Source organism: Cloeon dipterum, chromosome 1, assembly GCF_949628265.1.
Source record: "Cloeon dipterum chromosome 1, ieCloDipt1.1, whole genome shotgun sequence".
NCBI lineage: Eukaryota > Metazoa > Arthropoda > Insecta > Ephemeroptera > Baetidae > Cloeon > Cloeon dipterum.
This window is the reverse complement of record NC_088786.1, coordinates 8,708,445-8,733,338: the sequence shown is the minus strand read 5'-3', so window position 1 is coordinate 8,733,338 and position 24,894 is coordinate 8,708,445. Positions and strand designations below refer to the sequence as shown.

General features: G+C 39.2%; 2 protein-coding genes across 6 annotated transcripts; both read right to left on the bottom strand.

The window, feature by feature from the left end:
* Nucleotides 1–292: 292 nt before the first annotated feature.
* On the bottom strand, nucleotides 293–24,251 carry LOC135948431 (guanine nucleotide exchange factor DBS-like). 5 transcript variants are annotated; one of them, XM_065497715.1, is made up of 22 exons: nucleotides 23,925–24,251; nucleotides 19,595–19,772; nucleotides 18,225–18,545; nucleotides 7,522–7,605; nucleotides 7,245–7,359; nucleotides 7,084–7,174; nucleotides 6,916–7,029; nucleotides 6,736–6,852; nucleotides 6,425–6,550; nucleotides 6,188–6,363; nucleotides 5,895–6,129; nucleotides 5,640–5,831; nucleotides 5,328–5,531; nucleotides 5,024–5,233; nucleotides 4,773–4,973; nucleotides 4,425–4,610; nucleotides 4,048–4,371; nucleotides 3,796–3,996; nucleotides 3,506–3,744; nucleotides 3,188–3,449; nucleotides 2,567–2,699; nucleotides 293–2,031 (listed from the first exon to the last, which is right to left on the bottom strand). In XM_065497715.1, the coding sequence occupies exons 2-22, from the start codon at nucleotides 19,770–19,772 to the stop codon at nucleotides 1,898–1,900; spliced, it is 3,843 nt and encodes a 1,280-aa protein (XP_065353787.1). In that variant the 5' UTR covers nucleotides 23,925–24,251; the 3' UTR covers nucleotides 293–1,897. The 5 variants fall into 5 exon arrangements, with proteins under 5 accessions (XP_065353787.1, XP_065353795.1, XP_065353804.1 ...); XM_065497723.1 differs by having other exon boundaries at nucleotides 2,591–2,699; XM_065497732.1 differs by lacking the exon at nucleotides 5,328–5,531.
* LOC135948463 (uncharacterized) lies at nucleotides 13,034–16,982 on the bottom strand. The gene is made up of 5 exons (XM_065497760.1): nucleotides 16,576–16,982; nucleotides 15,567–15,929; nucleotides 15,031–15,373; nucleotides 14,716–14,933; nucleotides 13,034–14,048 (listed from the first exon to the last, which is right to left on the bottom strand). Exons 2-5 carry the CDS (start codon nucleotides 15,924–15,926, stop codon nucleotides 13,590–13,592), a joined length of 1,380 nt encoding a protein of 459 aa, XP_065353832.1. The 5' UTR covers nucleotides 15,927–15,929; nucleotides 16,576–16,982; the 3' UTR covers nucleotides 13,034–13,589.
* Nucleotides 24,252–24,894: the final 643 nt, after the last annotated feature.

Sequence of the window (24,894 nt, the reverse complement as noted above, 5' to 3'; positions counted from 1 at the left end):
ATATAAACTAATCAAATAATTTTTTTTTTAATTCCAATTTCTATTGATAGTTTCAAATCCAAACTACGCTTTTCAAGACCGATTTATTATTTAATTTATTGTTTGATGCAAAAATCTCATTTTTTGCCTTTTGCTTTAGTATGAATCATTATTGATACCTCCAGATCTTCAGAAGGCCAGTTTTTAAGTTGAATTTAGCCTCTAGAATTTTGTAGATATATAGCAGTCTTCAGTCCAGGAGAGAAACCTGGAGGCAATGGAGAGGCCGAAGGAAATAATGTAAGTACCCACGTTTCTTTAAATGATCTCATTTTATTGTTAATTTTATTAATAACGTGAATACAACAGTACAAATCAAAAATGCAGAGTTTCAACTCTTGGAGAGAATCGCCTCTGGTAAAAATCAGACACCTGATTTCGTTTTGAACTAGTTGAGAGAACCATCGTTGGGACCTATTTAAATAAATTCCGTTTTACCAGAGGCTCCCACAAGAAAAAAAAGATAAAATAAAAACAGTCTACGGTTGTCCTTGGGTACATTCAAAACTGGGACGTTTTCTTATCAAAAATTGGCAAGGTTGAAAATTAATTAACGTAGAATGTTCTTGTAAATTCAAAGGACACTGGTGACCTGACCATTACATTGTAAATCACTTTGCAAATTCTTCGCATTCTGTTTTTCTGGACAGATTTTCGCACTATTCTTATGAGAGGAACATTCATTTTTGCTAAATTTAGTATTTTTTCCTTTCATGCAGGCCGATTGCGAACACCAATTTTAGTTGTTGTGCTTTTGCTATGCTAACATGGAACCGTGCTCTTCGTTCTATTTCATTCCGCATTTTCTTGTGTGGCCATTAATTCAATATACATGGACAGAAATTGGTGATTTAGTTGAAAGCATCATGGAATTTTGATTCTAGTTTTAATTCTACACGCGTTAAGGACGTGAACTTTTAAAATTTATTTGAACAGATTTCAAGGGTCAAATTAAAGGGGCGGTTTTTTTACTTAAATTTTCTTTTTTCCAGTTCAAGTCCTTAAAACAAATTTTGACTATTTCTAGACCGCACGCAGTTGTTTTTCTTGCAGTCTTGCTTGAATTGCTATGAAATTGCACTCGGAAGACACAAATGTCACTTGTTATTATCTGGCCACGAAAATTGGAGTAAACCATGAATCGTTATGAATTTTAAGTATATTAGTTTTTGTGCATCAAAGGTTACATCTCGCTTGTAGACATTGATCCGAGGAGTGAATAAGAGACAAAAAGCCAAAGTCCACACGTTGCGTTTCCCAAAAATTTTGACAAGAGTTTAGACAGTGCCAATGAATGCAATCCTAGCTCCGGAGAGATTTTTCAGACATTTGAACTTTTCCACGAAGAGGAAGTACGAATATTTTAGAGGATAAAAAAGTCACAGTTATGAGATTAGATTGCGTGTTGCGTCTTATCGTAGTTTGATACCAAGGTGTCTATTTAATATTATATACTGTAGTAAAATTTACATAGATTTGTTGGGCGAGATTTAGCTTCTCGATGATATACTGAGCAATATATTTGCAGTTACATAGTTTTTCTATATTGTCTGTATTGACGAACTCAGTTTTAGCAATAGTATTCTGGCACTCTAACAATCGCTTTAGCATTTTCGTGGCAAACCAAAAATCAATCAATGGCGTTTGAATCGAGAAAAAAGGAAAAGTTGTATCTAAATTCACTGCTGGAGGGTGTCAAACCTACGCTCGAGCATAAATCATCGATTCACAAAGGCGAGTGTATAAAACAACTTGGGGAATATATCCATAGACATTAGTAATTGAATAATGCGGTGGTTCTCTCCATCGTGGGAGAACGCGAGTTCATAGTTGACTAGATGAGTTTTCACGTTTCCACTCAGGGCGGTCCGCGGCCGTTGGTGCCCATGCCACTGTCCTGGCTGCTAACCGACGGCGAGCTGTGTCTGCTCAACTTCTTGCCGCCGACCACCTCCAAGTAGGCAGAGGGGGCCCAGCCCTCTTGTTGAGTTCCTGCGTTCGAAATTCAATTAAATTTAATTCTATTCGGGCACAATTTGCGTTATAAACCCTTTATTGATCGAAGCCGCCACCGATTACTAACGATTTTAAGGCACCTGATCCGCTGCGGCTTTAGACTTAATCCTGTAAATCCGCACACTTAAAATGTTTCTTTTGATTACATAGCTGAAAACAAAAAAGGGTCCTGCAAATTTCGTAGAAACGTCAGAAAATATTTTTTTGTTTTTTCGTTTCTACGGCAATTAGCTGAACCAATTTTTTTTCCAGCGCATCAAAAGAAATTATTAAAAGTAGCAGGGACGGCAATGTATAAAAATAATAAGAATACCGTGGTGCCATCGGATCAGTTAGCGGCTTTGAACAATTGGTGAATTAAAAGCAGCGTTTTGTGCTAAACGAAAGCAGATGTGCAAAAGATGAAAAGCCGTTCGCAAGCATAGAGAAGAATTTTGAAAATTGTTCTCGTCCATGCTTTTATTGTGTTGATGTATGATTATTTTCTGATAGAGAGACAGAGGGAACACACCTAAAACTTTAACGAACCACCAACCGGCACATCCGACTTTTAGCAACTCGATCACGTCTCCCTCGTGCATCGTGACCTCTGAGCTGCCCATGGCACAGTAATCAGCTAACGCTGTAAATTTTTTGGCAGCAGTCTGAAATCATTATTGAACAAGTTTTTATAAAAAAGTATTCAACAAGTAACTCAAGTGCGTGTGAAGAGCACTCATACACTTCGTCAAAAGCGTTACAAGAGCGTCTGTCAAGTGCGTTTGATACACTGACAGTTTTTGTTACGAGTATCTATTATGAAAAGTTCTAAGCTGCACACTGCGGAGGTGATCGACCGTGAGAGGTGGTGTGATAATTTGGGATTAATCTAATGACAAAATCTGGGAGAGATTTTTAGTGAAGGAAAAGGGTTTAAAATTGAGGGGTTGTACCGTAGTTTGTTTTAAACCTTGTGAATTAGGGTGGGGGTCGTTGAGGGACCCCAAATCTGCTTTTACAGCTGTAACTTTCTAATAATGAACGTGAAAATCTGAACTTTTATATTCCTCTTCCTTCAGAGACCCCAGACACTACATTTTTGTAAAAAATGTATTTCAAATCTGCAATATTTTTTGTGCGGGCCAGTGCTCACCTCAGATGACTCGGCCCCAAAGGGGTCCTGATTGCACTCTTCCTCGTCGCTGTTGCTGTAATCTGAGCTCCAGCCCGCTTCGTCTTCATCTCTCTCCGCCGCACAGGCGGCGGATGATGCGTCCGTGCTCATGTGCCTACTACTGCGTCTTCTCATGCCGTTGTTGTTGTGCACAGGGATGACTACCGTTACGTTCGAAGTTGGAATGCAGGTGATGGCTTGGCCTGCTTGGCTCTCCCACGAGGTCGTTTGACGTAGTGGCCTGTGGATGAAAAAATTTTAGTTTTAATAAAAATGGGGAATAATCTCCAATTTTACCTTTGAGCTGGTATGGCATTTTGAGATAGTCCTCGCTGCAGCTTCTTCTGGGCGTCCCCTTTCAGTTGCTCCAGCTGGCTCAGCAGCACTTGCTTGATGGCCTTCAGAAACGCCTCTTTCTGCTGCATTGTTTGTGCCTGCACGGTGTAAACTTCTTGTCTGCCTTGCAGCCACAGCTCCAGCTTCCTTTGGTCCCCTTTCGAACCTCGCACATTTTCAGTCAGACCAACTTGCGACATCTGATATATTATTTTAGTTATAAAAGTGGCTTAGAATGGAGCACGTTTCACCTGAAGGAAAGTCTTAAACTGGTAGGTTGCGGTGTCAGGCTCGCGACCCACCCTCTTGCAGAATAAAATGGACTTTTCGTAGAGGAAAATTTGCCGCTGCATGGGTTTCAGCCTTAATTCTCTTAGACGATCTTTCTTGTTCTCCACCCACATGTTAAACTGGCCCTGCATCAGCAGCTCGCCTTGCTCCATCAAGTTGCCCTGTCAAAGGCATTATTTTGGTTCCTTTATTTCAATAAAATCGATTTTTACCCAAAATCCAGTAATGGAAATTTGGTGCATGCTGTCGTTGACGCACTTGAGTACGACCAGCATGCAGTCCAGCGCGCTTTGCAACTCTTTCAGACAGTTGGGCAAGTCCTCGGAGTAGCGGAGCAGGTCCTTGAGCAGCAGTTGGTACTTTGTGATACGCTGCACCGGTTTGAGAAGGTACGCTCCCAGTGGCAGCTTGTGGTCCAGTTTCTGCTGACACTCTTTGAAGAAGGCACACTGCTGCTCTCCAGCGGCTTGTCGCAGTGCTTCTGACCGCGGAATGTTTTGGCAATACGAGCTGTACATACGGTGAAATGACTCCCGCTGCAAGAATTAGAATTTTAATTAATTTTCTCAGGTTGAGAGTGGTGACATACCCTTTGCACAAAGCACAGCCCAACGAGTTCAGGGGTGGTAATGCAGTTTTCCAGGTCTGTCAGGAATATGTCTGCGTGGAATCGATGCAAGTCTTCCAGGTTGCCAAAAAGTACGTCAGATTTGCCGTAAAGCAGAACTGGAGCACGTCCTTCTTTTTCAGCTAGGAGTAATTCGTCACGGTAACCCTGATAATAGATTTACTTTAAAATTAAATTTATCATTTCAAGTGCAAAAAATGCCTTATAACATTATATTTTTTGAAAACCTCATTAGATCTCAGAAAGGTCCTGTAAGTTACGGAAGTTGCCATTTGACACTAAAAATTTTAACATTGAGCCACCTCTGACCTTCAATATGCTGAGCATTTCAGTGACGTAGGTTCTCTCAGTGTCCAGAAGCTCAGTTAACACGTGGCCACGCTTGGTTTTCAGCACCTCGTGGTCGTGATTGGACACTTCACTGTCAGGCGAGGAGGAATCGGGCCATTCTGTAGTCCGTTGGGTATTGTTCCCTTTGGCCAAGCTGCTGACGTCGCTGGATGACTCCTTCTATATTTCATCATGAGCAATTTTGTTCAAAATAAACCAAGAAAAATTACTCTTATGACTCTGGTCCTCTTGAAATTCGAGTTGATGGGCGGCTGGTTGGAGTCGTCTGAGCTGCCGCTGCTGTAGGACCCTGCCAGGGGCATGGCAGGCTCAGGGTTGACCTGCTGCACAGGTTTCGGTGCTGGTTTGATGGCCAGTTTCTTCAGCATCTCATGCCGCCGGTCGACCATCATCAGTACGTCTTCCACCCTGGTCACAACCTGAACAAAAATTACGTATTGAATTGTGCTCTAAATAATTATAATCTGTCAAGAGTATCTTCGTCTGGTTAAAAAGTCTTGAATGTTAGTGTACCTGCTGCACTAGTGCCTTTGTCTCTGGCGTGATTACGTCTTTGAAGGTTTGCTTCAAGTCGATGGAATTGACAGCACCCCATTCTGCCCCAGCAGCATTAAAAGCCTCCAACTCTACTAGAGCTTGTTCCGCCTGCTCGGGGGTCGATTGTTTCTCCACTGGCTGAGCCAACATTTCAATGCCCTCAGCGCACCATTTGTTGGCCTGTGTTTTATTATTATTAATTTAATTACAAAGCTGAGTGAATAAGCAGCATTGAAGCCGAGATAAATTTGTTACAGTTTATTATTGTTTTAGTGCTAAAATACCCACCCTTTCTATTCGTTCCTGGAGCTCCCTGCACTTTGCCAAGAGGGCCAGCCGGTGCTGCAGCCGCTCGCCCAAATTCTGGGCCATTCTGCACAGCTCGACGCACTTTGGCCTGATCGAGTCCATGCCGTAGTGTCTGCTGGCCATCAGTTCGGTGCCAATGCCTTGCAGCTCGTCGGCACGCTCCAAGTCGAACTGCAAGCGAATTTTTGCAGGGAAAAAATTAGCACAGCCAGCAGCTTTTTCACTCCTGCTTACCAGGCATTTCCTTTCGAATTCGCTCGCTTCGTGGATCAGATAGTCGACTCGATTGACAGACTCGCCGATTTCGGTCATGTGGCTGATGACGCCAAGGTGGTCATCGAACTTGGTCTGCAGCTCTCTGAAGTTCTGCTCAAACTGCCGCAGCTCGAGACACTGGCTCATCTTAATGTAGTGACTTTGCCAGAAGTCGTCGAACGTTCTTTCAGTCTCTTCCAACTGCACCAGTAATCTACAATTGAAAGGGAAATCACGAACATGTCAAACGCCGTGTGTGTTATAATAAGAACCTCTCGACTGCTGAGACATTAGAAATTCTGTCTGGGAATGTTTGATAAGCATCACTTTGATGGGAGTCGGCTAATATGCTTTGCGACTGAGGTGATTGTCTTATTTCAGAAAGCAAATTTTCACCGTGCTTGGCAGCGTCCAAAATTTGTTCCTTAAGCTCTGTGTACTCGTCCTCCTGCGAAACACACACGTATTTTCATCGAAATCGCCGCAGGATATATATTTATATCGCAGACCTGCTCAGTGATCACTTTGGTAGTGGTGGCGACGTCATTAGGAAAACCGGCCTCCTGTATTCGCTGCGTGAAGTCATGCAGCAGCCTCGACACTTCATTCGTCACAGCCGAGAATTTCTCCAGGGCCTAAAATATTTCACCCTTTCAGACGCAGGTGCAATAAGTGATTGTATCGAAACAGGATGACGCGTAATTATTTTTATTCAGCGCGTGTTAAATTATAAATGTATGGCGCGTGGGTATAAATATTAATCGCTTGTCCTTTTATAGGAGAGAAATAATCATCTCCTATCGATTAAAATTGCACTCACAAATCTCTGCTGAAGCCATTCCTCGTTGCTGTAGGGAAGAGTACCTGAGAGGTCAGGGGTCAGTTGGCTGACATCGATATACTCGTGCAGCTCCTCCACGCTATTACAGATTTGCATCTATATTAGGACGGAGAACATTAATAAAAATTGGTCACGACGCACGCTTCCGCAAAAACTCACATGAAATTTGAATTCGTCTTTGAACAGTTTGTTGCTAACTTCAGAGATGGCTTTCTGCAGAAATCCTGCCGGACGCAGGACGTAAGCCACATGTATAAGGCCAGGAAAGAAACCCTGCGAAATTTTATATTAGGAGTATTTTTTTTGCTAGAATTTTTAAATTCTTACTGAGATTTTGAGCAGAACCGTTTTTACAGAGTTCCACTTGTCATTTCGTCTGTCTATCACCAAAACGAAACCCACATCTGCCTCTTGCATACTTTAATTTGAATATTTTGATTTGCATTTGAATTATTGCCAAGAAACAAAAATTTAAATCATGCACTCACGAGGGAACAGAGGTCAGGTACACCATAAGACGCTGGTAATCTTCGTCCTCCAGCAAGGAGAAGTTTCCCAGGTCTGGGAAAGTAATAAGTGGCCGTCCATCTCGGGATTTGCCACCTGACACCATCAAAATTTAATTACAAAAAATAATACCAACTGACAAAAACAATCGATTCTGTTTTTCCTTATTTTTGTGTAAATAAGTTTATCAAACATTCGATTAAAGGAATGTTTTAATCTTCACGCACTGTTTGACCGTGACAAAGTATTATAAAATACCTGTGATGATCGCGTATCTGCCGCGTAAAACATCGGCGACATCGCAGAGAGTTAGTTCGTAATCAACGTCCACCATTCCGTCATCTGCAACACGAGCCAAAGACAAACATCAGGAAAACGGTTAACGCTATGATCCCTTTTCATCCTAGATAACTTGAGCATTAATGATGTGGTTAACCATACACGGCAGCGTCAAATCGAATTATGCAAATTAGTTGATACCTGTTTACATTTATTTGTTGTACATCAATCGGTCAAATAGGGAAGTATTCTTATTATGTCATTTTGAAGTAGATAAAGTGCTGGATTGAAACAGAGCATTAATTGAAAATAATTGTTATTATGCTGTCTAAAATAATCAGTTGATCAAATTGACAGTCTTACAAAGTAAATTCTATAATGTAAAATGGTGTAAGAGTGCCATGCTTCAATTAAAATTCAAATTTTGCCAATTTCCTCTAAAATTTACAACGGTTTCCGCAAGTTGTTTGCCAGGAGTGTTTTCTCACATGCTTATATAATTTTATCGACTATGTGATCTATAAGTATTTGACAAAATGTGAGAATAAACAACAATAATAATAGTTATTCCATATTTTCTCGGCCGATTTCGATTCCTATCCAATTGCGAAGAAAACGTTTACTCTTTTTCTTGAAATCAAATAAGATTTCGAGAAGGGAGACAATCTTTGCCACTTGAGAAGCATGCTAAATGTTTGGTGAAAAAATTACAGAATCAATGTTGACTTTACTGAATCCTTAAAAAAAGGATGATTTTATGCATTGGTATTAACAAGAATTTTTCCTTTTTGTTTTGCAGTTTCAATCCTTTTTAAAGGTTGAACCAATTTTGCATTCGTTAGGACTTCCTCGATAAGTTTGGATTGTGCAACGTGTGACTTAGAAAACGCTGGTGTTATTGCTTTGTGCGCCGCATAATTAAATTAGCATCCATCGGCAGCTCTATCGTCCGCCCGACGCAACAAAAGAGTATTATTTTATTTATATATACTGGAGGCAGTAGAGAGGGCGGCCTAATGTCATGTGCTTTTAATCTGAATGAGCCCGTGAGTCATTTGTCGCTCTTTTGGATATGTGACGAGCATGCCAAGAAGATGTACGAATACGAATGTCTTTGCGGTCTGCTCTCGCCGACGAGACGGCCTTTTTGCACCAAGAAACAGGAAAATCGTGTCATCACCGATAAGACGTCCGTTTGACTGGTTTTTCGTGTGGGAAAATCAAATTTCCTTTAACGTCGTGTGGTTTCGTGGGAATTCCAATTATATATGCAAATCAAAATAGGTTTTTTCTCACATTTTTATGTATTAATAGCATCTACTTTGGCGAAAAATTTAATTATACCTGCGTGGATTCGATCTGCACGGAAAAATCGCGTGGGCTGGCTCGAAAGACCTCGAAAGCGTTAAAAAGGAGACGTGAGAGGCGCCGTCAGGTGAATTTTCTTATCGAATTTTCAACATCGGGAAAGAAAATATTTTTGAAACTGTGGAGAAAGTTCTTCTTTGAGCGAGGGAAATATTTAGAGGCCGAAAAGCAGATAAAAGCAGGCGCACGCTTCCAGACTACACTATGTATACACACTAAAAGCTCTCAGGCGCGTGATTATAATCGCTCTGTGTGCTTACGAAGTCCATTGAAGCCCTCCCACTCACTCCAGCGACGATTTCCTGGTTCAAAATTTGAAACTTTAAAATTTACCGGACTGCCACGGAGAATTTCACACGCAGACTTGCACAGGATGACAATATTGAATATCCAAAGCCACACAGGTGAAAAAAAAGTATATTGGCGGTCTCACCTTACACGATTGCCATTCTACGTGTGCAAATCCAGGCTGAAAAGCCGCGACGAAGTCTTCGGATTTTGATCACAAGTGGCACGAAAGGTGAGGTCACATGTGTGCGAGGCGAAAAAGGCAACGCAACCGCTAGCACCGAGCGAGTAAACCGAACTGAATGAGTGACGAGCGACCGTTGGTTGCGCTCTGTAGGTGCCCGAGCAGCAGTCCCTCCACGCAAATGCAGCCGCTCCGTGTTATGGTGCTGGGCTCTCGCACTCACTCACTCGCTCAGCACTTTTTGCGGTGGAACGGAAAATTACGAGACCAGCCAGCGAGCCAGCGCGGCGGGCAAGGAATTCGTGCGCTAACAAAAAACTGGCTCCGAAGCGATTGGGACAAAAAATTAGAGGCTCTTTTGAGTAGACAATAGGGTGGAAATAAAAATAGTTTGCGGTATAATTGGGATGGTATTTTTGTACCTTCGCGTGCCGAGGATTTCGTGGAACTATCCTGAATTGACTCCAGTAATGAATACGATTTTTTGGTATGTGTTTTGTCACATTTAAAGCCCCGAAATATTTTTAAAATATGAAAACATATTATTCATTAATATAGCTTGATCTGGTGCGTAAATATAATCGTTGTTTGTGCTTACGAAGTCCATTGAAGCCCCCCCCCCACTCACTCCAGCAACATATTATATTAATGTTTTTATTGACAAAACTTTACAAACAAGCTGAATTAACAACTGAACGGTTTCATATATATGACATATGAAATATTTTCAACGTCCTAAGTCCTAAGTCCGACTTTGTTGAGAATTTCGATTAAAGATTTCCTGCTCTGGCTTGTTTAAAGTTACTAAACTTTTCATTGCAAAATCTGAGGCTAGGTTACATATTTACTTTTTACTTTTTTTCAAATATGCTAGGTTAAATTCAAAGACATCTCAGATTAAGAAAATGCTTTTTAAATTAATTAAAAAATAATTAGTTTTTCGGCTCAAAATAAGGACAAAGAAATTTCAAGCTCTGCAATGAAAATATTTTGAAGACACGGGAACACAAAAATATGAGAAAGTGTTGTGGCTTTTTCTAAAGCCCGCATTCCAGTCGATTTCAAGAAGTAGATAATTTGCTAAACTGTACTTGCGGCTGCCGTCATATCATAACTGTGCAAATATCTAGATGAGGGAATGTCAAGAGTAATCCGTTTTGATGGATAATATTCATTAAATGCACATAAATTGACATTTATTCAGCGCCTATGCCTCTCACGCACAAAGCACCGACCACACTAGAAATAAGATCGTATATTCCATGTGAGAATTTTAATCCTTGGAAAGTAAACTACTTCTGAGCGCGCGCGCGCGCGCGGAAACAATTACAAAGAAAATGAGAATGCGAAAACGGCAGCAATTCTGAATATCACAGAGCAATTAAATCGTGGTTGAGAGCCTCCGAAATCTTCTTTAACGTGTTTTGCTCCAGATTGCTCTGCATCAAAGTTAATTGTTACTCGCCAACGTTAACAGAGGCAGTTTAAACGGGTTTTCTGCTGACCCGCGAGGCAAAGAGTGCAGAACTTTGACTACTATGCCTCTTAAAAATAACAATTGGGGTAAATGGGTACATCGCTCTTATTAAAGAAAACAATCATATTAACTATCCAATTTACAATCGTTAAGGCGCTGGAATCAACTGTTTTTTTAAATGAAAGTGCACATTTAAACTCGAGATATTCATGATTTTGTGAACTCAAGGGGAGCCCGCTTTTCCAGATTTTCACCCTGATCTTCGTGGCACGTCCGAAATGGGTAATAAGAAATTTAAAAATTGTAAATCATATATCAAATATTCCCAGGAATCATCCAACACTATGTGAGTCCAAGATACCGACTTTACGGACTCAAATTTCCAAGTCTTACAAATCGCTTAAACTTTAATTTTGATTTTTTTCCTGAAACCCTCATCATTGAAGCCAAAATAAGCAACCTTGAATTTTTGACATTGCCAATTTGAAAATTAATAATAGGCAAAATTACTGAAAAAAAAACGTAAAAGATATGTGCTGATCTATTTTGAAACTTTCATCAAGTCCAAACCCGTTTCTAAAACATATTTCCTTCAGAGAAAATACTCTACCCTTTAATTAGCCATTTATTTCAGTAAAGAAAACACCACGCAACAAAAAACAGCCGTGTTTGTTCTTACAAGGCAGAGGAAGGTGTTTGTTTGCACAGAAAATTAGAGCGGCAAGCGCGCGTAGGACAAAATAATGCGTGTGCGGAGCTCGATCTCAAGACCAACTCAGCGAAAACGAACGTCACACATTAGATCGTCTTGCTGGTCGAGCCAGCCAGCCAGCATCTCACCAAGGCCGCCGCGATTATTACACTCACGAACTCAATTACTATTCTTTGGACGCGCGCGCGGAGAGATCGCGGCTGCAAAGCAGGGAAGAAAACGAGAAAAAGTAGCATCATCGAGTATTTACTGCACGCACCAGAGTCCAGTCGGAATTCGTCTGTTGAGCTGCGCTTTATAAGCGTATGCTCTGATTATTCATTATCTGCTGGCTGCTCTTGCAAACGAAACATTATTATTTTCGCACCGTTTATTTTCGCGGTGCATCCCACTGCCTTTATTTCCTCTTTATCGCGGCGCCTACGCCAACTTTCCATTTACAGCGCTGCAATTTTAAAATAAGGTTCCGGCTTGTCGCGGCCAAAATATTCTTCTCTAATCCTGTTTCAGAATGATTTATTGTTTTACCAAAGCTGGAAACAAATTGGCTTAAATTATACCCGTGTATCAAAGAAGATTCGGTCTGCGGCGCTTGATGGGAAAGTAATTTCTACGTTTCTCATTTTGCGGACACAAAAAATCAATTTCAAATGCAATAAAAATTAAATGGGTTGTTATGGTTGTAAAGGAATAAACAAGAGATAGATACAGCGTTGTTCTGGAATCCAGCAATAAAGATAAATGAACACGAACCGCTAATAGATGAAGTATATAAAAAAGCGAATTTCAGGGAATGTGTGTTGCTAGCCACTTTTGCGGGAAAAGATTAATTAACAAAATTTCAAGGATGTATACAAACCAGAATTTTCTATAAGGGTATACACACTACGATATCCTGGTTTTCTTTATTAAATACATTTTAAAGAACAATTATCTTAAAAGTAAGATGAAGGTAAGTTTATCATTTTGAGAATTGTAAAGTAAAAAATGCAATAGGTGTGAAATAAGTGCAGTAAAAATCGAAATTATTGATAAAGGCGTTGTTATGACAGACTCATCAAAGAACAGTTAAAAAAAATCCATCTTTTTTCAATCTGTGACGCCATTGTTTCACTTATTGGGTTAACACTGCTAAAACAACTAGAAATTTAAATTTAAGATAAATTGGATGGATCTGCTCTGTGTGGAATATTCATTCTGGACGGTTAGCTATAATAATGAATATTACTAAATGAGGAAAAATCAAATAGCACGGTCTTGCACTGTACCAGCAGCTGTTTCGGCCCTGCGTAATTCCATCGTGGTTTTTTTTTTATTTTGCTCATTTTTATTTAAGAGAATGAATCTCATTCATTTTTCACACATCTATTGAAAATCCCTGCAAATAATCATTAAGGCATAAAAAGACACGTACCATCTTTAACCAAAACTATATTAATAAATTCAGAATTTTGGTTTTCATTTCTGAACTTTTTATTTGTACCAATTTTTACAAAAATAGAGATCATTTAAAGTATAAGGGACAGTTAGAAGTACAAACATCTTTGGAAGCTGTGCCTGCATGTACTGATTCAAATGTTTAAGTCACAGAATTCAATCTTATTTAACTCACAGATAAGTTGCATTAACCAATAAACAAAAGCCAATGCAAAAATTTACCTACAACTATTATATACATTTACTAGCAGTTCATTATCAATTTCCTGTCTTTGGAACAGATTACTACAACAGAGGATAAATTTTTAAAAATTTCATGAAAATATCCACTTTGGTTGTGATTCTAAATGGAATCTGCTCATCAAGGGAAATTCAGAATCTTGAATCTCAATAGACAGTAAATAAAAACAAACACAAATTTGGAACCAAGATTATCTAGGCTATATTCTATATTTTAGCTTTGGTCAATTCTTTTTTTAAAAGTAAAAAGGCTTGGTCTGATTCTCTATCAATCTGAAATATTTCGCTTGAGGTGTTGAGGTAGCTTGCTGCTGATTAATTTTCATTTTCAATCTACACATTTAAGTAGTTGTGAAGGTGAAGGTGGTCGGCTGAACGGTCTGGCTGTCAGCAGCGATACTGACTGTCTGGAAGGTGGCCGGCACCTGGCAGAAGCTGGTGGGCAGCACCTGCGTGATGACATAGGTGTTGCCGGCGGGCGTCGTGAAGGTGGTGTTGGTGCCGCCGTCCATGATGATGGTCGGGTGAGCCACCGCCTGCTGCGTGCCCAGCAGCTGGGCTGTCGACACCTGCGGCAGCACCAGGGTCTCCTCCTGCCGCAGCTCCTTTTGGGCCGGCTCAGGGGCCGGCATGCTGCTTGGGTGTGGCGGTGGATGCTGAGGTTGCTCCTCGGTCTCGATCACTTTCGGCTCGTACAACTCCAGGTTAGCAGGCTTTGGCACGCCCACGTCGTTCTTTACAAAACGGATGTTGGGGAATTGCTCGCTGATAAAGTGCCGGAAGGAAGAGTAACCCATCGTCTGGAAAGGATTTTTATTTTAATTATTTTGTTACTCCATGACATCAGGGCTGCACTAAAATCGATTTATTCAGTTTAATTTTTTGGGTAAAAAAATTTAATGTTTGGTCCAAAATTATCGTTCATCTAAAATTCATTATTAGGGTTAAAAAGGGGGCGAAAATTTTGCTTTTTGGGTGTTCAAATTTGAAGGTAAAAAATGCGTTTTTTTTACAAAATTTGACTTCTAGAATTTTGAGGTATATGGAGTTTTTCCAACATTTATGATGATAAAAATTTAATGGAGGGCCAGATAATTTGATTTTGAAGATTATTTTAAATTTTTAAAAGCATTATATCGGCCACTTGTGAGAAAAATGTTAAGAATGAAATTTTCTAATGCATTTTTGTTCCCAATTTTTTAAATCACAATTTTCTTATTCGTTAGCATATATGTTGACACTTGCCACCCACACTACTTAGGAAAAACCGACTAAATTCCCTATTTTTAAATTTGATCATAGAACAAAAACATTGAAATTTTACGAAAAAAATGAAATGTTCCCATTTAGGAATACCTCTTTACAACCCTCAATTCTTCACAAAAAAATCTAGCATGAAAAATTGCAGCAGTAAAGAGCCAGTAGGAAGTTGCAACCCTGATTAAAATGGATGGAAACTAAAAAAACCTTCGAGTTGGTGCTCAGCTTTTCGCAGTACTCCTTGTACTCGTTATGCAAAGTTTTCCTGGTGATCCTCTGAGGTAGGGTGATGGTGATTTTCTTTTTTGCATTCTTTGACTTGCTTTGAGTGTTTGTTTGTATTGAATACGGCTCAATGTAACTCTCAATAAAATCGTTTGCGTGCCGGTAGATTTCCAGGGAGAAAGTGTTGTGTGGTTTTTTACCTGTTAAAAATCCAAAATTATACCAAATTTGTAGAAAAAATACTGAATAAATGTTTTTTTTAATATTTTTCATTTAGATTAGTTTTATTTAAAATACCTAAATTTCCATGGGTTCTTGGCACAACTCCATGCGTCATCACGTGCTTCCTGATCCTCTTCAGCTGGTAGTGGGTGCAGTTCTCCAAGTAAAGAAAGGCGTCCAAACACACCTTCCGTCCCTGGTAAACGTACTGCGCCCTGAGTCTCTGGCGCTCCTTCAGCTTGGCCGTCGTCTCAGGGTTTGTGAGACTGGCCATCGTGACGCCCATTAGGTACATGTCTTGCTCGGCTTTGGTCAGTTCTGCGATGTTCAGTCTGTGCTTGTAGACCAGCTCGGCGTTCAGGTTTTTAAAGCAGTTCGACTCGACGCACTCGCAGCCAAGATTGAATCTGCTCACAACCTGAAGAAACAATTTTGAATAATTTTTTAATTTAAAACACATGTTTGAGAGAAGGAAAAGATTTTAACGGACTTCTTGACCAACAAATTAAAGTAAAATAATAATTTTTAGTATATAATTATAGTTTTCCTAAGTTTTCTCAGTGTGTATTAATTCTTTCATTTTTTAAATTAAAATTTATTAAAAAAAATACCTCGTCGACATTGTCTTCCAGCTTAGTAGGATCGATGCCCTGGGCGACGTAGTCAGAAATTTTCCTTTTCTTTCTCAGTCCTTTTTTGCTATTAATCTTGGCTTGTTCTTTTCTCTCGTCGTCGCTCTCAGTATCCTTAGCGGCAGACACGACGAAATCATCGTCATCTGTCTCCATGACGTTGACGTCGTCGTCCTCGTCTTCAGCCCCAGCCATTGCTGCCAGTTGCTGGTCGTTGGTGCTGCTGGAGGCCTCGCATTCCAAGGGCACAACCTGAGGCTGAAGCTGCTGCTCTCGCCTCGTGGTCAGCATCGAGTGCAAGATTAAACTCGCCTCTTTCTCTCGATTTTCTTCCTCCATTGCCTAAAATTAGTTTATTTTTATTTTGAGTAAAAACAAATTAAGATTTTTATTGCTATTTTGGTCTTATTGAAGCACTTATTTAATTTCTACCCTTCATTTTAACAGCAATTAGATGAAGTTAAATTTTGCAGTGGATTTTCAACGCTCCTTACGGATTGTGTATTAGTTTGGCAATTATTAAATACATCGATGAGCACCAATAACGTAATTTATATGAAAGATTGGAAATATTGAAAAATGTTTACAAAATATTAAATTTATTAAATCATGTTTGATTATATTAAAAATTGATTAGCAAAGAAAAGTTTTAAATAAAATTTAATAATTTAAATATTGTTATATATTAAAAATAATGTAAAAGAAAAATATTATTAAAATGAATTAACGTTGAAACATGTTTTACATAAAATTATTTAATTTGTTTGTTAAAACATATGTTAAATTGATATCAATTTAAGACAAACGCTATAACAAAAAAAATTGGAAAATGAACACGCCGCTAAAGTTAAAAAACCACGCCACCGCCCCTGCCCCTGTGACCAGTGAGCTGAGCAGTGAAGGCTGAAAATGGCTCGGCCTGCATCGCGACAAACAATTTTGCTCCTTAAAGCTCCCGTCAGACGGTGAAAAAACGTGCTTTGCTTACCTCGCGTCACTGGACTAGTCTTCGATCCTGAAGGCGTAACACTTCCAATCGACCTTTCCGCACTTTTATCCGCTGATCTCGGTCGATTCGGCAGATTTTCAATGAAACTGCGAAGCGTAATTTGGCGAAAATATCGACGAGGCACGGCCGACATTGATACACCAATGCGCCTGCGCCAATCCTTGCTCTCGAAGCGCGGGTTGCTGCCTCTCTTCGCTCCACCGCACGACGAACAACGAACCCGTATAGTAGCGTACGCGTAGAATAAAATATAACTTGGCAATTTGCCGACGTTTTGTCGTACAAAGTGTTCGCTTGTTTCAAAACTAGTTCTCCGGTTCGTCAACAAAACTTGGAGCTGAAATTAATTTTTTAATAACGCTTCTTGCAGACTTGCGTAGAGCATCAACTAACTGGTCTTCATTAATTTTACCCAGGTTTGCGCCGTGTAAATTGCCAAGAAGATCAGCTCAAAAGTTTTTAGCAAGCACAGTTTGCGAACAGAACTGGAAAATGTTATTTCTGTCGCTTAAAAGAAAAATTCCCTTGCTATTCATATTCATACACTTTCTGATGGATCTTGACAAGAAGAACAGGTTGCAGACTAAAAAAATGCTTTCTTGGCATTATATTTCACCATTAAATGTGGTCCAGTATATTTTATCAGGGTTGGCAGATCTTGTCCATTTGACGCTTAAATCGGATCATTAATTTTACGTCCTCTCGTGATTGTTGCAAAACATAAAAGGAACAGTTAAAATGCGGAAGATTAAAATTTTAAAGTGGTTTTTATCATGTTAGATGTGTGCGAAAAAAGTTAATATGTATTAATTAAAGAGAAATAATAACGTTCTCACGATTTTTCCAATCATATAATTATTTCATAATCTGTTGCGCGAATTTCGGTAATTTCGTGACTATTTCCCCCTGTTTTCGATAGCAAATAATGGAACAGTCTAATTTAATTAAATAATATATACCCTGGTTTGTTGCTGACGTTGCCGTTGTAGCTTGATTCCACAAACGATTCAATTTTCCGTTTCCCACAAGCTAACTTTAAAAATGCACTATCAGGTTTCATTGCTGTTTTTCAGTAAATAACTTCCTTATAATATGTCAATCATGGTATGTATAAATATTTGTACGCTTAACCAAAAACGATCATTTATGTTTTTTTGTCAAACAATTTATTTAAAAGGAAATACTAAAACTCATAGATAAATGATCAAATTGAAATACATGATTTACAACAAGAGGATCATGCTCATTTCCATATGAAGGTAATTAAATACATTGATCGTTAAACTAAAAATTCTCTTTGGAAATGACTAGTTTGGTTTGTAAACAAACTAAATTTATTTAACTGGATTTTAGATCATTTCATTTCCCATCCATAAGTGGGAAGCTACAATAATTAACTCTCATATTTCAAGGAACGCATTTTGGTGTGGCAGCGTAGATATTAAGCATATAGCTTAACAAACAATCAATTTGACAGTGAATTGAACGAATTTTTTTCAACGAGTTCAACGCGTTTAAAAAAGCAACAGATGCCCGTAAAAAATCTGTAAATAACTTTCTAAAATAATGTTTTGCTTAATCTTAAACAATTTGTGATGCAAAAATACAATTTTCGTTAATTTTCTCACCTGGGGCTGGGGGACTGGCTGCAGAGAGGTCGGCGGTGGAGGTGCAGCACTTGTTCGCGCCAGGCTGGTGCACGGGACTGGAGGCGCAGGAGGCGGCCCCTGAGGCCTCCAGCAGGCCGGGCAGCGAGCGACGGTGTGGTGCGTGGGCGGCGCTGCGCGACGCCGCCAGCGGGCACCGCGGCGTCGCAGCCGGCGTCGCACCCTCGGACGGCGGCGACTCCTGCTCCGAACTCAGTGCACTCACGCCGCTCCGACTGCGCTTCAGGCTCAGGTTGAACGGCAAACGCCGTGCTGACGGCAGACGAAATCGAAGCAGACGACCTGGAAAAGTGGGGGAAAAATTAAGTCAATTTTATTTTGATTATTTGAAAAATGATTAGAGTATTAAAAATATATTCCTATAAAGTCACGTGTAAAAAATGGTTCAGTGTTGAGTCGAGAGAATTGAGGTTGTATGGAAACGTTTCTTCAACTTTTTTTATATATAGTTACTTTTCAATTAGTAAAGCATAAAATACATGTCATATAAATTTGCATTGTTTTAATTTGGATTGTTTTAGCTTAAATTCTAAAAAAAAAGATTCAATTTTAAATGAAAATTTAGAAAAAATACAAGAAAAACGTTTTTACAGACATGTTATCGTTTAGTTTTTAATAAGATACTCTAATTACAAAATTTTTTGTTGTCTATTTGTAATCGTATTGAAAATTTGTTGATTCGAAAAGCATTCAACGATTGCAAACAGCAACCAAAGCGACTGATGGCATCTTTCAAACCGAATCGTTTCACAGATAATAATCATCACTTTCTATTTCCCACAGTTAATCAATCCCACGCGAGAAAAACACTCTTGGCTGAGCTTTTCTCACATCAAGAGAGTGTTTTCATCTAAATGTTTCTGTTGGCACAGCAGTAGAGCGTGAATTGACACCCCCAACAGTCTATTTTAACTCCAGCACACGCGACCAAAGAATCTTTTTAAGTGTATTGCTTATGCGGTATTTGAAATCTATTTGGGAGCACGTATTTCTGTCATTAGATGTAAACACATTGCACCGTTTTATTTCAACTCAAAGATGATATTTCTGGTTTAGAAGGATATCTCAAATTTAATTTTACTTGGAATCATTAATAATAGGAAATTGCTGCAGCACTGAAAAACTGGAATGATTTGGGTATTGATTACATAAAAGATTTATTTTACGACGGTAAAGATTTTAGTAACTTCTTTTTAATTGAAGTTAAAATTGATGTAATCGTTTTGTAAATAATTTCTCACGGAAATAAACTTTTACACCGCAGTAAAACTAATTAAGAAGTTCCGGAAAGCGTTGAGGAATTATAGTTTTGATGGGAAAGAACTTGGTACCTGGGATGTCGGTGTCGCTGCCTTGGTCTTGCGACGTCGATGAAGAGCTAGAGACCGGCGACTCCATCATCGCCCGGGTGGCGCCGCGCTTGAAAGTTTCCAGCAAGTGGTCCAGCTGAGTCTCCAGCGTGCCTGGAGACCCGCGTGGCGACGACGGATGCGTCAAAGTGTCACTCATCTGGAACAAAAACAAAAAGCTCTACTTAAATTTGCTAGTAGATTTTTGACAGAAAAAAATACAATAATTGAAAAAGTACATAAGCGGGAAAAGTTATAGATGCCTGGAAATGTTTAATTTTAGGGGTATAATTTATCTAAAAAAAATCAATACAGAAATACATGCTCTTCATCTTACTACTACTAATTATTAAAAATATATTTTACCGCATTAATTGTTACAAATGATTTCTTAAAACTTCAATCGTTAATTTATTAAGGAAAATAGCGTCACAGCAGTTCAGTTCTCGTCGGTTATAGTGGCCTTCTCCTGGCCTTCTATCTTGCTTGAAACGAACAACCAGGGGCAGTGAGAATGTTTAAAGAGGATGCAAATCGCGGCAGGCTCCGACGGCCCCATGTTGATGTTCAGTCAGAAGCGTAAGCCCTTAATTACTTCATTGCTCGCGCGGTGAATGAGAAAAAGGCTAGCTCACTCAGTTTGCCCAGCCAAGCTCAATAAGAAGCAAACTGCCAGGCATGAAAAAGCGCTGAGCAATCAGTTTGCTTTGTGCTCTACTTTTAAACTGATTTTCACACTGCTAAGAAATTTTGTACTTTTATGGATATTTTTTATATTTCTCCAATTCTAAATTGAAATTTTCGTTAAATTTGGTTAAAATCCTCATTTGTAACAATTTTTTAACGGTGAATAGCTCTATTTTCACTATTTTTTTAACTAATTGTATAAATATTAAAATAGCAATGCAGTAATATTTAATATTATTTAAATATACTTTATTTACAATGACACAATAGGATCACGAATTGTAATTAAATAAAAAAATATCAAGATTATTTTCCCTAATAAAACATCACTAATTAAGTTTTCAACTGCCTATCTTAAGAATTGAGATAATCTATCATCGGAGCGTCTAAAAACTAAAATTTGAAGGTATGTGCATAGTTGAAATAAGAATGCAAACAGTTTGAAAAGCTATAGCGAGCACTAATCTGAACAAAAGGCTATCGCACCAGATTATCCAGCAGCCTAGTTCAGCGACCAACTTGGGCATTATTCCTCGAATATTCTGTGCCATGTTTGATCAAAAAGGGCAAAACTGGGTCAACAGCGCATTACTCCGCTGAGAGAGAGGAATGATACTCGAGAAAAGACGCCCGCCGGCACTTGTATGAATTTCAGCACGTTTTCAATGCGCGCCCCCATCAGTATGCAAGTGACAGAACTACCTAAAGTGATGTGCAAAATGTGCCACACGACAAAATTAATCACGTAGAGACCGCAAGAAAATTACTTGAACGTGAAGTACCAGTTGCACTACTTATTGCTTACAGGTTTTTCGAAACGTATTAGAGCTCGCAAACTCCCCCTTGGGATTTTTCTCAACTCGCAGGACACTGCTCAAATTCAATAATTTCACCAATGACTAAAAAGTCAATTACCTTGTTTGTACCAGTCGTTGGTAAAAATTAATTATTTGTTTGATGTGAAATTTCTGTTAATAAAAGTGTAAATAATGTTCTTCTATTTTAACGTCATTTTTTATCTTTCTGAAAGCATTTTACCGAATTTATTTTCAGTTTTATGTTCAGATTTTGAAATTAAAGGACAAAATATTTAACAAACCCGATTTTTAACAATTTTAAAAGAACCCTTTACTTTCATACTATTTAATAATTTATAAATTCAAAATTTTTTAGCAAAGTTTGGGAATTAATTTAAATTTGTACAAGCATTTCTGCGCTTGGCGTTACGCGCGCGGAAGGGCCCTCCGGCTTGCTGCGACCGAAGAAACGAAGGTCTTTTGGGCGCCTCTCGACCTGCGGGCGCCTGACCGTCGAGACAATTGCGCCGCAAGCGTTTTTGCCTCCTTTTTATTGTTTTTCGATAGAGAGGTCTCGGTGTGAGAGGCGGTATTTGTTTTTGTTAAGTTTTATGTAATTGCTTTTTTTGGTTCAAATTTTATTTCAGATATTTCCATGTCTCGTATATTGATACTTTTGATTTTTTTCTATTTTCCCAAGTGACTTCAAACTCAAACTCTTTTCCGTTTCAATAGGTGCAATTTTTTCAGATTTGCCGTGGAATTCTGCGTTATTTAAGGAAGGAAATTTTTGCAACAACATAGCGTTGTCTTGATAATCTTTTATTCAAATAGAAAATCTGGATGGACTAAACTTCTAGACCGTCGAGTTGTAGCTAATTCCCGAATTTTCTTAGTTATATTTCTCGTCTTAAATATATTATTCAAATTTCACACATTGTATCAAACGGCTTGAAAATAAAGCTCTCCAGACGCTAAATTGCTCCTTTTACTGCAGATTTGTCGAGAAGACGGATAGACATAGCCAAAATAATGTGAGAGCACTGCAGCAAAAGCTCTTTTGGCCGCCACTCCGGATCCTACAACATCTCTATTGCAGAGAGTGTCTCGTTTGCGTCTGCCAAGTGTGCCAGCCATGCAGCCGCCTGCCTGCTTTCGATTAATGCGCTTTTGCACAAAAAGTGCATATTTTGCGCGCGGCGTGAGAAAGGCCCTTCGAGCGGCTGGTGGAAAATCGATAGGCCGTCCTGCCGGTCGTTCGTTCGGTCGGTCGTGTGTTTGCTGTAGTCAATAGCCGGGCTAATATACACATACTTTCCAGCCTGCTCGCACACACATACACCTCCGCCGCCGCCGCCGCCGCTCTCGCCTATTATCTTGGCACCGAGTGTCATTAAAATGCTCGGCCGAGGGAAAAAATAAAAACACGACCCACGCCCTTTTAATTTCGCCCTCTTTACGAGTTTCCGGTGTTGCGATAATTCTGGAATGATCCATTCTTGCCGCGTATATACTCTCAGTGATTATTTATGTGCATTTGTTATTAAGTAAGTAACCAGACACTGAATTTTGGAAAATAGTTAAATGGGTTTGATAAAGAACATCTATCGAAATTATTGCAGTTCCTCTGCTACAATTTGCAGTTGATTAAATTATCAGTTGTATCAATTTGTTGTAAAAGTTGTTTTTAAATTGTTATTACTATATCAAATGATAAATGTTTTATTTGTTTTTAAAAAAATATGTGTCAAAATTTTTTAACTTCTAATTGTATAAACTATTTCATATATGAAAAATGATTTGCGTTTAATAAATATTCATTTCAAGCTGTAGCAATAACTAATCATTGATAAAATAAATGTTACGATAAATTTTTCAATTGTTTTTATTAGTGATGAAAATAGCATGCGTTCTTGTTGCTGAATCTAAATGTTAGAGGAATTATTTAAATGGATATCATGAATTTAAAATGGAATTTGCACAAGTTTATTTTTAGTGGATAACAATAGCACAGCTAAAATTGCTTTTTTGTAAACCATAACAGTCAAAATATTATACTGTATAATTTTTGGTCTATACTTGTTGCAATAAATCAATTTGACCACAACGATTGTTTTTAACTTGAACAACTTGCCACTGTAATTCCACTTTGGTGCAAAACAAAACGAACCATGAGCATGGAAAAAAGCAGAGTTACTGATGCATGCACATGTCCTTTCGAACGTAAAGTACACGTAGAGCAGACGCTTGATTTTCTTACAAGTAGGATACGCGGAGTGCAATAATACTTGAGCTTGACATTTACGTTTCGCAGCGGATGACTTACAAGGTAAGAGATTAAAATGTCAAACTACTTGTTTTCCTTATAAGCCTTTTAAGCAGGGAAACGTTGTTATGATTTTCTAAGCTTTCAGTGAGACAACGCCCATTTTTAAATCCATGGTTGTTGTTAAAACATTGGAATTTTGTTCATTGAAGAGATTCTAGTAAAACAGTGTTAATGTTAATTTACATTTTGTAAAATATTTTTTAGACATATATAGTGCAGTTGTTGAACTAAACTTAAATTTATTTGCAATATTTTATTTAAGTTTTTGGAGTAAGTAAGATTTCACCACCTAAAGTAAAGAGACAATAAAAAAAACTAGGCCAAGGGGGCTCGTGGGCTGAAGTGGCCGACGAGACGAGACGAGGGTGCACGCGAACACCACCCTGCCGCTCCACTGTTTTATTATCGGGTTGCAAAATCAATCAGCTCGCAGGCAATCAGGCGAGAAAACGGTTCGCCCTCAAGAGGGGTGCTGGCTGGAAAACAAAAAGCAACTCACCTGGACTGCGTGTGTGTGTGTTGGGTGCGAGGAGCAGTGCGTGTGCCTCTTGGCTCTGCCTGAGTGCTGAGAGAATCGATATAGGCGGCGCGGCGAGGGCCTAGCGGACTCGGAAGCGGGCCCACCTCGGGGCCCCGGCCCCCGGTGGCCCGCCCGAAGCCATGCTCGGTGCTGCGGGAGTCAGTGATTGTTGCTGGCAACTGGCGGCCGCGACCCCGACGCGACGGAAGGCTCCGCGAGCATTATTTGTTTTTCGCGAGACACTGCTTCTGTTTCGGAGAGGAACAGGCGCGGCGCGGCGGCTGGTGCTCCCGACAATGCTGCAGCCCACAAGGCAGAAACCACCCCCACCAGCGCGTGTACTACGCAGACGCCCGCTCCCGCGCCCCTTCCAGCAGCGCGGGTTGCCAGGAGCAAGGATAAAAATAAATCTTTGTATGTGCTGCGCAATATCTGATTTTTTTCCAATTAAACGATATTTCTTTCGTGCCTTGGGAGTTGAGGGCAATTGTTTTTATTGAAAGTGGACTTTCATTTTTCAAAATACGATGCAATTGTTTGAAAATTGGGATTAGCTTCCCGTTTAAATTTCTGAGAAAATCGGCACCAAATATTTGTATCCTAATGTGGTGAGCACTGTCTCTCTATTAAAAATCGTGATTTATCTCACAAGGTGGGAAATTAAGCTCATATAATTAGCACACTCAGTTCGATGGGTCGTGACGAGATTAGTTAAAACATGCGCAATTTTTAATGATAATTAAATCCTTTAATTTTTGTGATAAATTTGGCAAAATCTGAAATTGAAGTAATTACATAATCTTGGTCCTGGCTTGATTATAGCTCATGGTAGAGTTTAATAGTTACATACTACTCCACATACAACGTAGAACAGTTTTGCTAGACCTGCCGCACAATGACAATTTTTAAATTAATGGTTATTTAGTCTTGTAATACAGGCTAGGCCTGG

Bases quoted from the DNA above. Each gene is read 5' to 3' on its own strand.
- LOC135948431 (XM_065497715.1), bottom strand. From the start codon at position 19,772: ATGAGTGACACTTTGACGCATCCGTCGTCGCCACGCGGGTCTCCAGGC. The intron at 6,853-6,915 runs GTGAGTTTTTGC...GTCCTAATATAG, and splicing joins AAGACGAATTCAAATTTCAT to ATGCAAATCTGTAATAGCGT. The intron at 2,032-2,566 runs GTGTGTTCCCTC...TTTCGAACGCAG, and splicing joins GTGGTTCGTTAAAGTTTTAG to GAACTCAACAAGAGGGCTGG.
- LOC135948463 (XM_065497760.1), bottom strand. From the start codon at position 15,926: ATGGAGGAAGAAAATCGAGAGAAAGAGGCGAGTTTAATCTTGCACTCG. The intron at 14,934-15,030 runs GTATTTTAAATA...GATTTTTAACAG, and splicing joins AAGAACCCATGGAAATTTAG to GTAAAAAACCACACAACACT. The intron at 14,049-14,715 runs GTTTTTTTAGTT...AATCCTTTCCAG, and splicing joins AGCTGAGCACCAACTCGAAG to ACGATGGGTTACTCTTCCTT.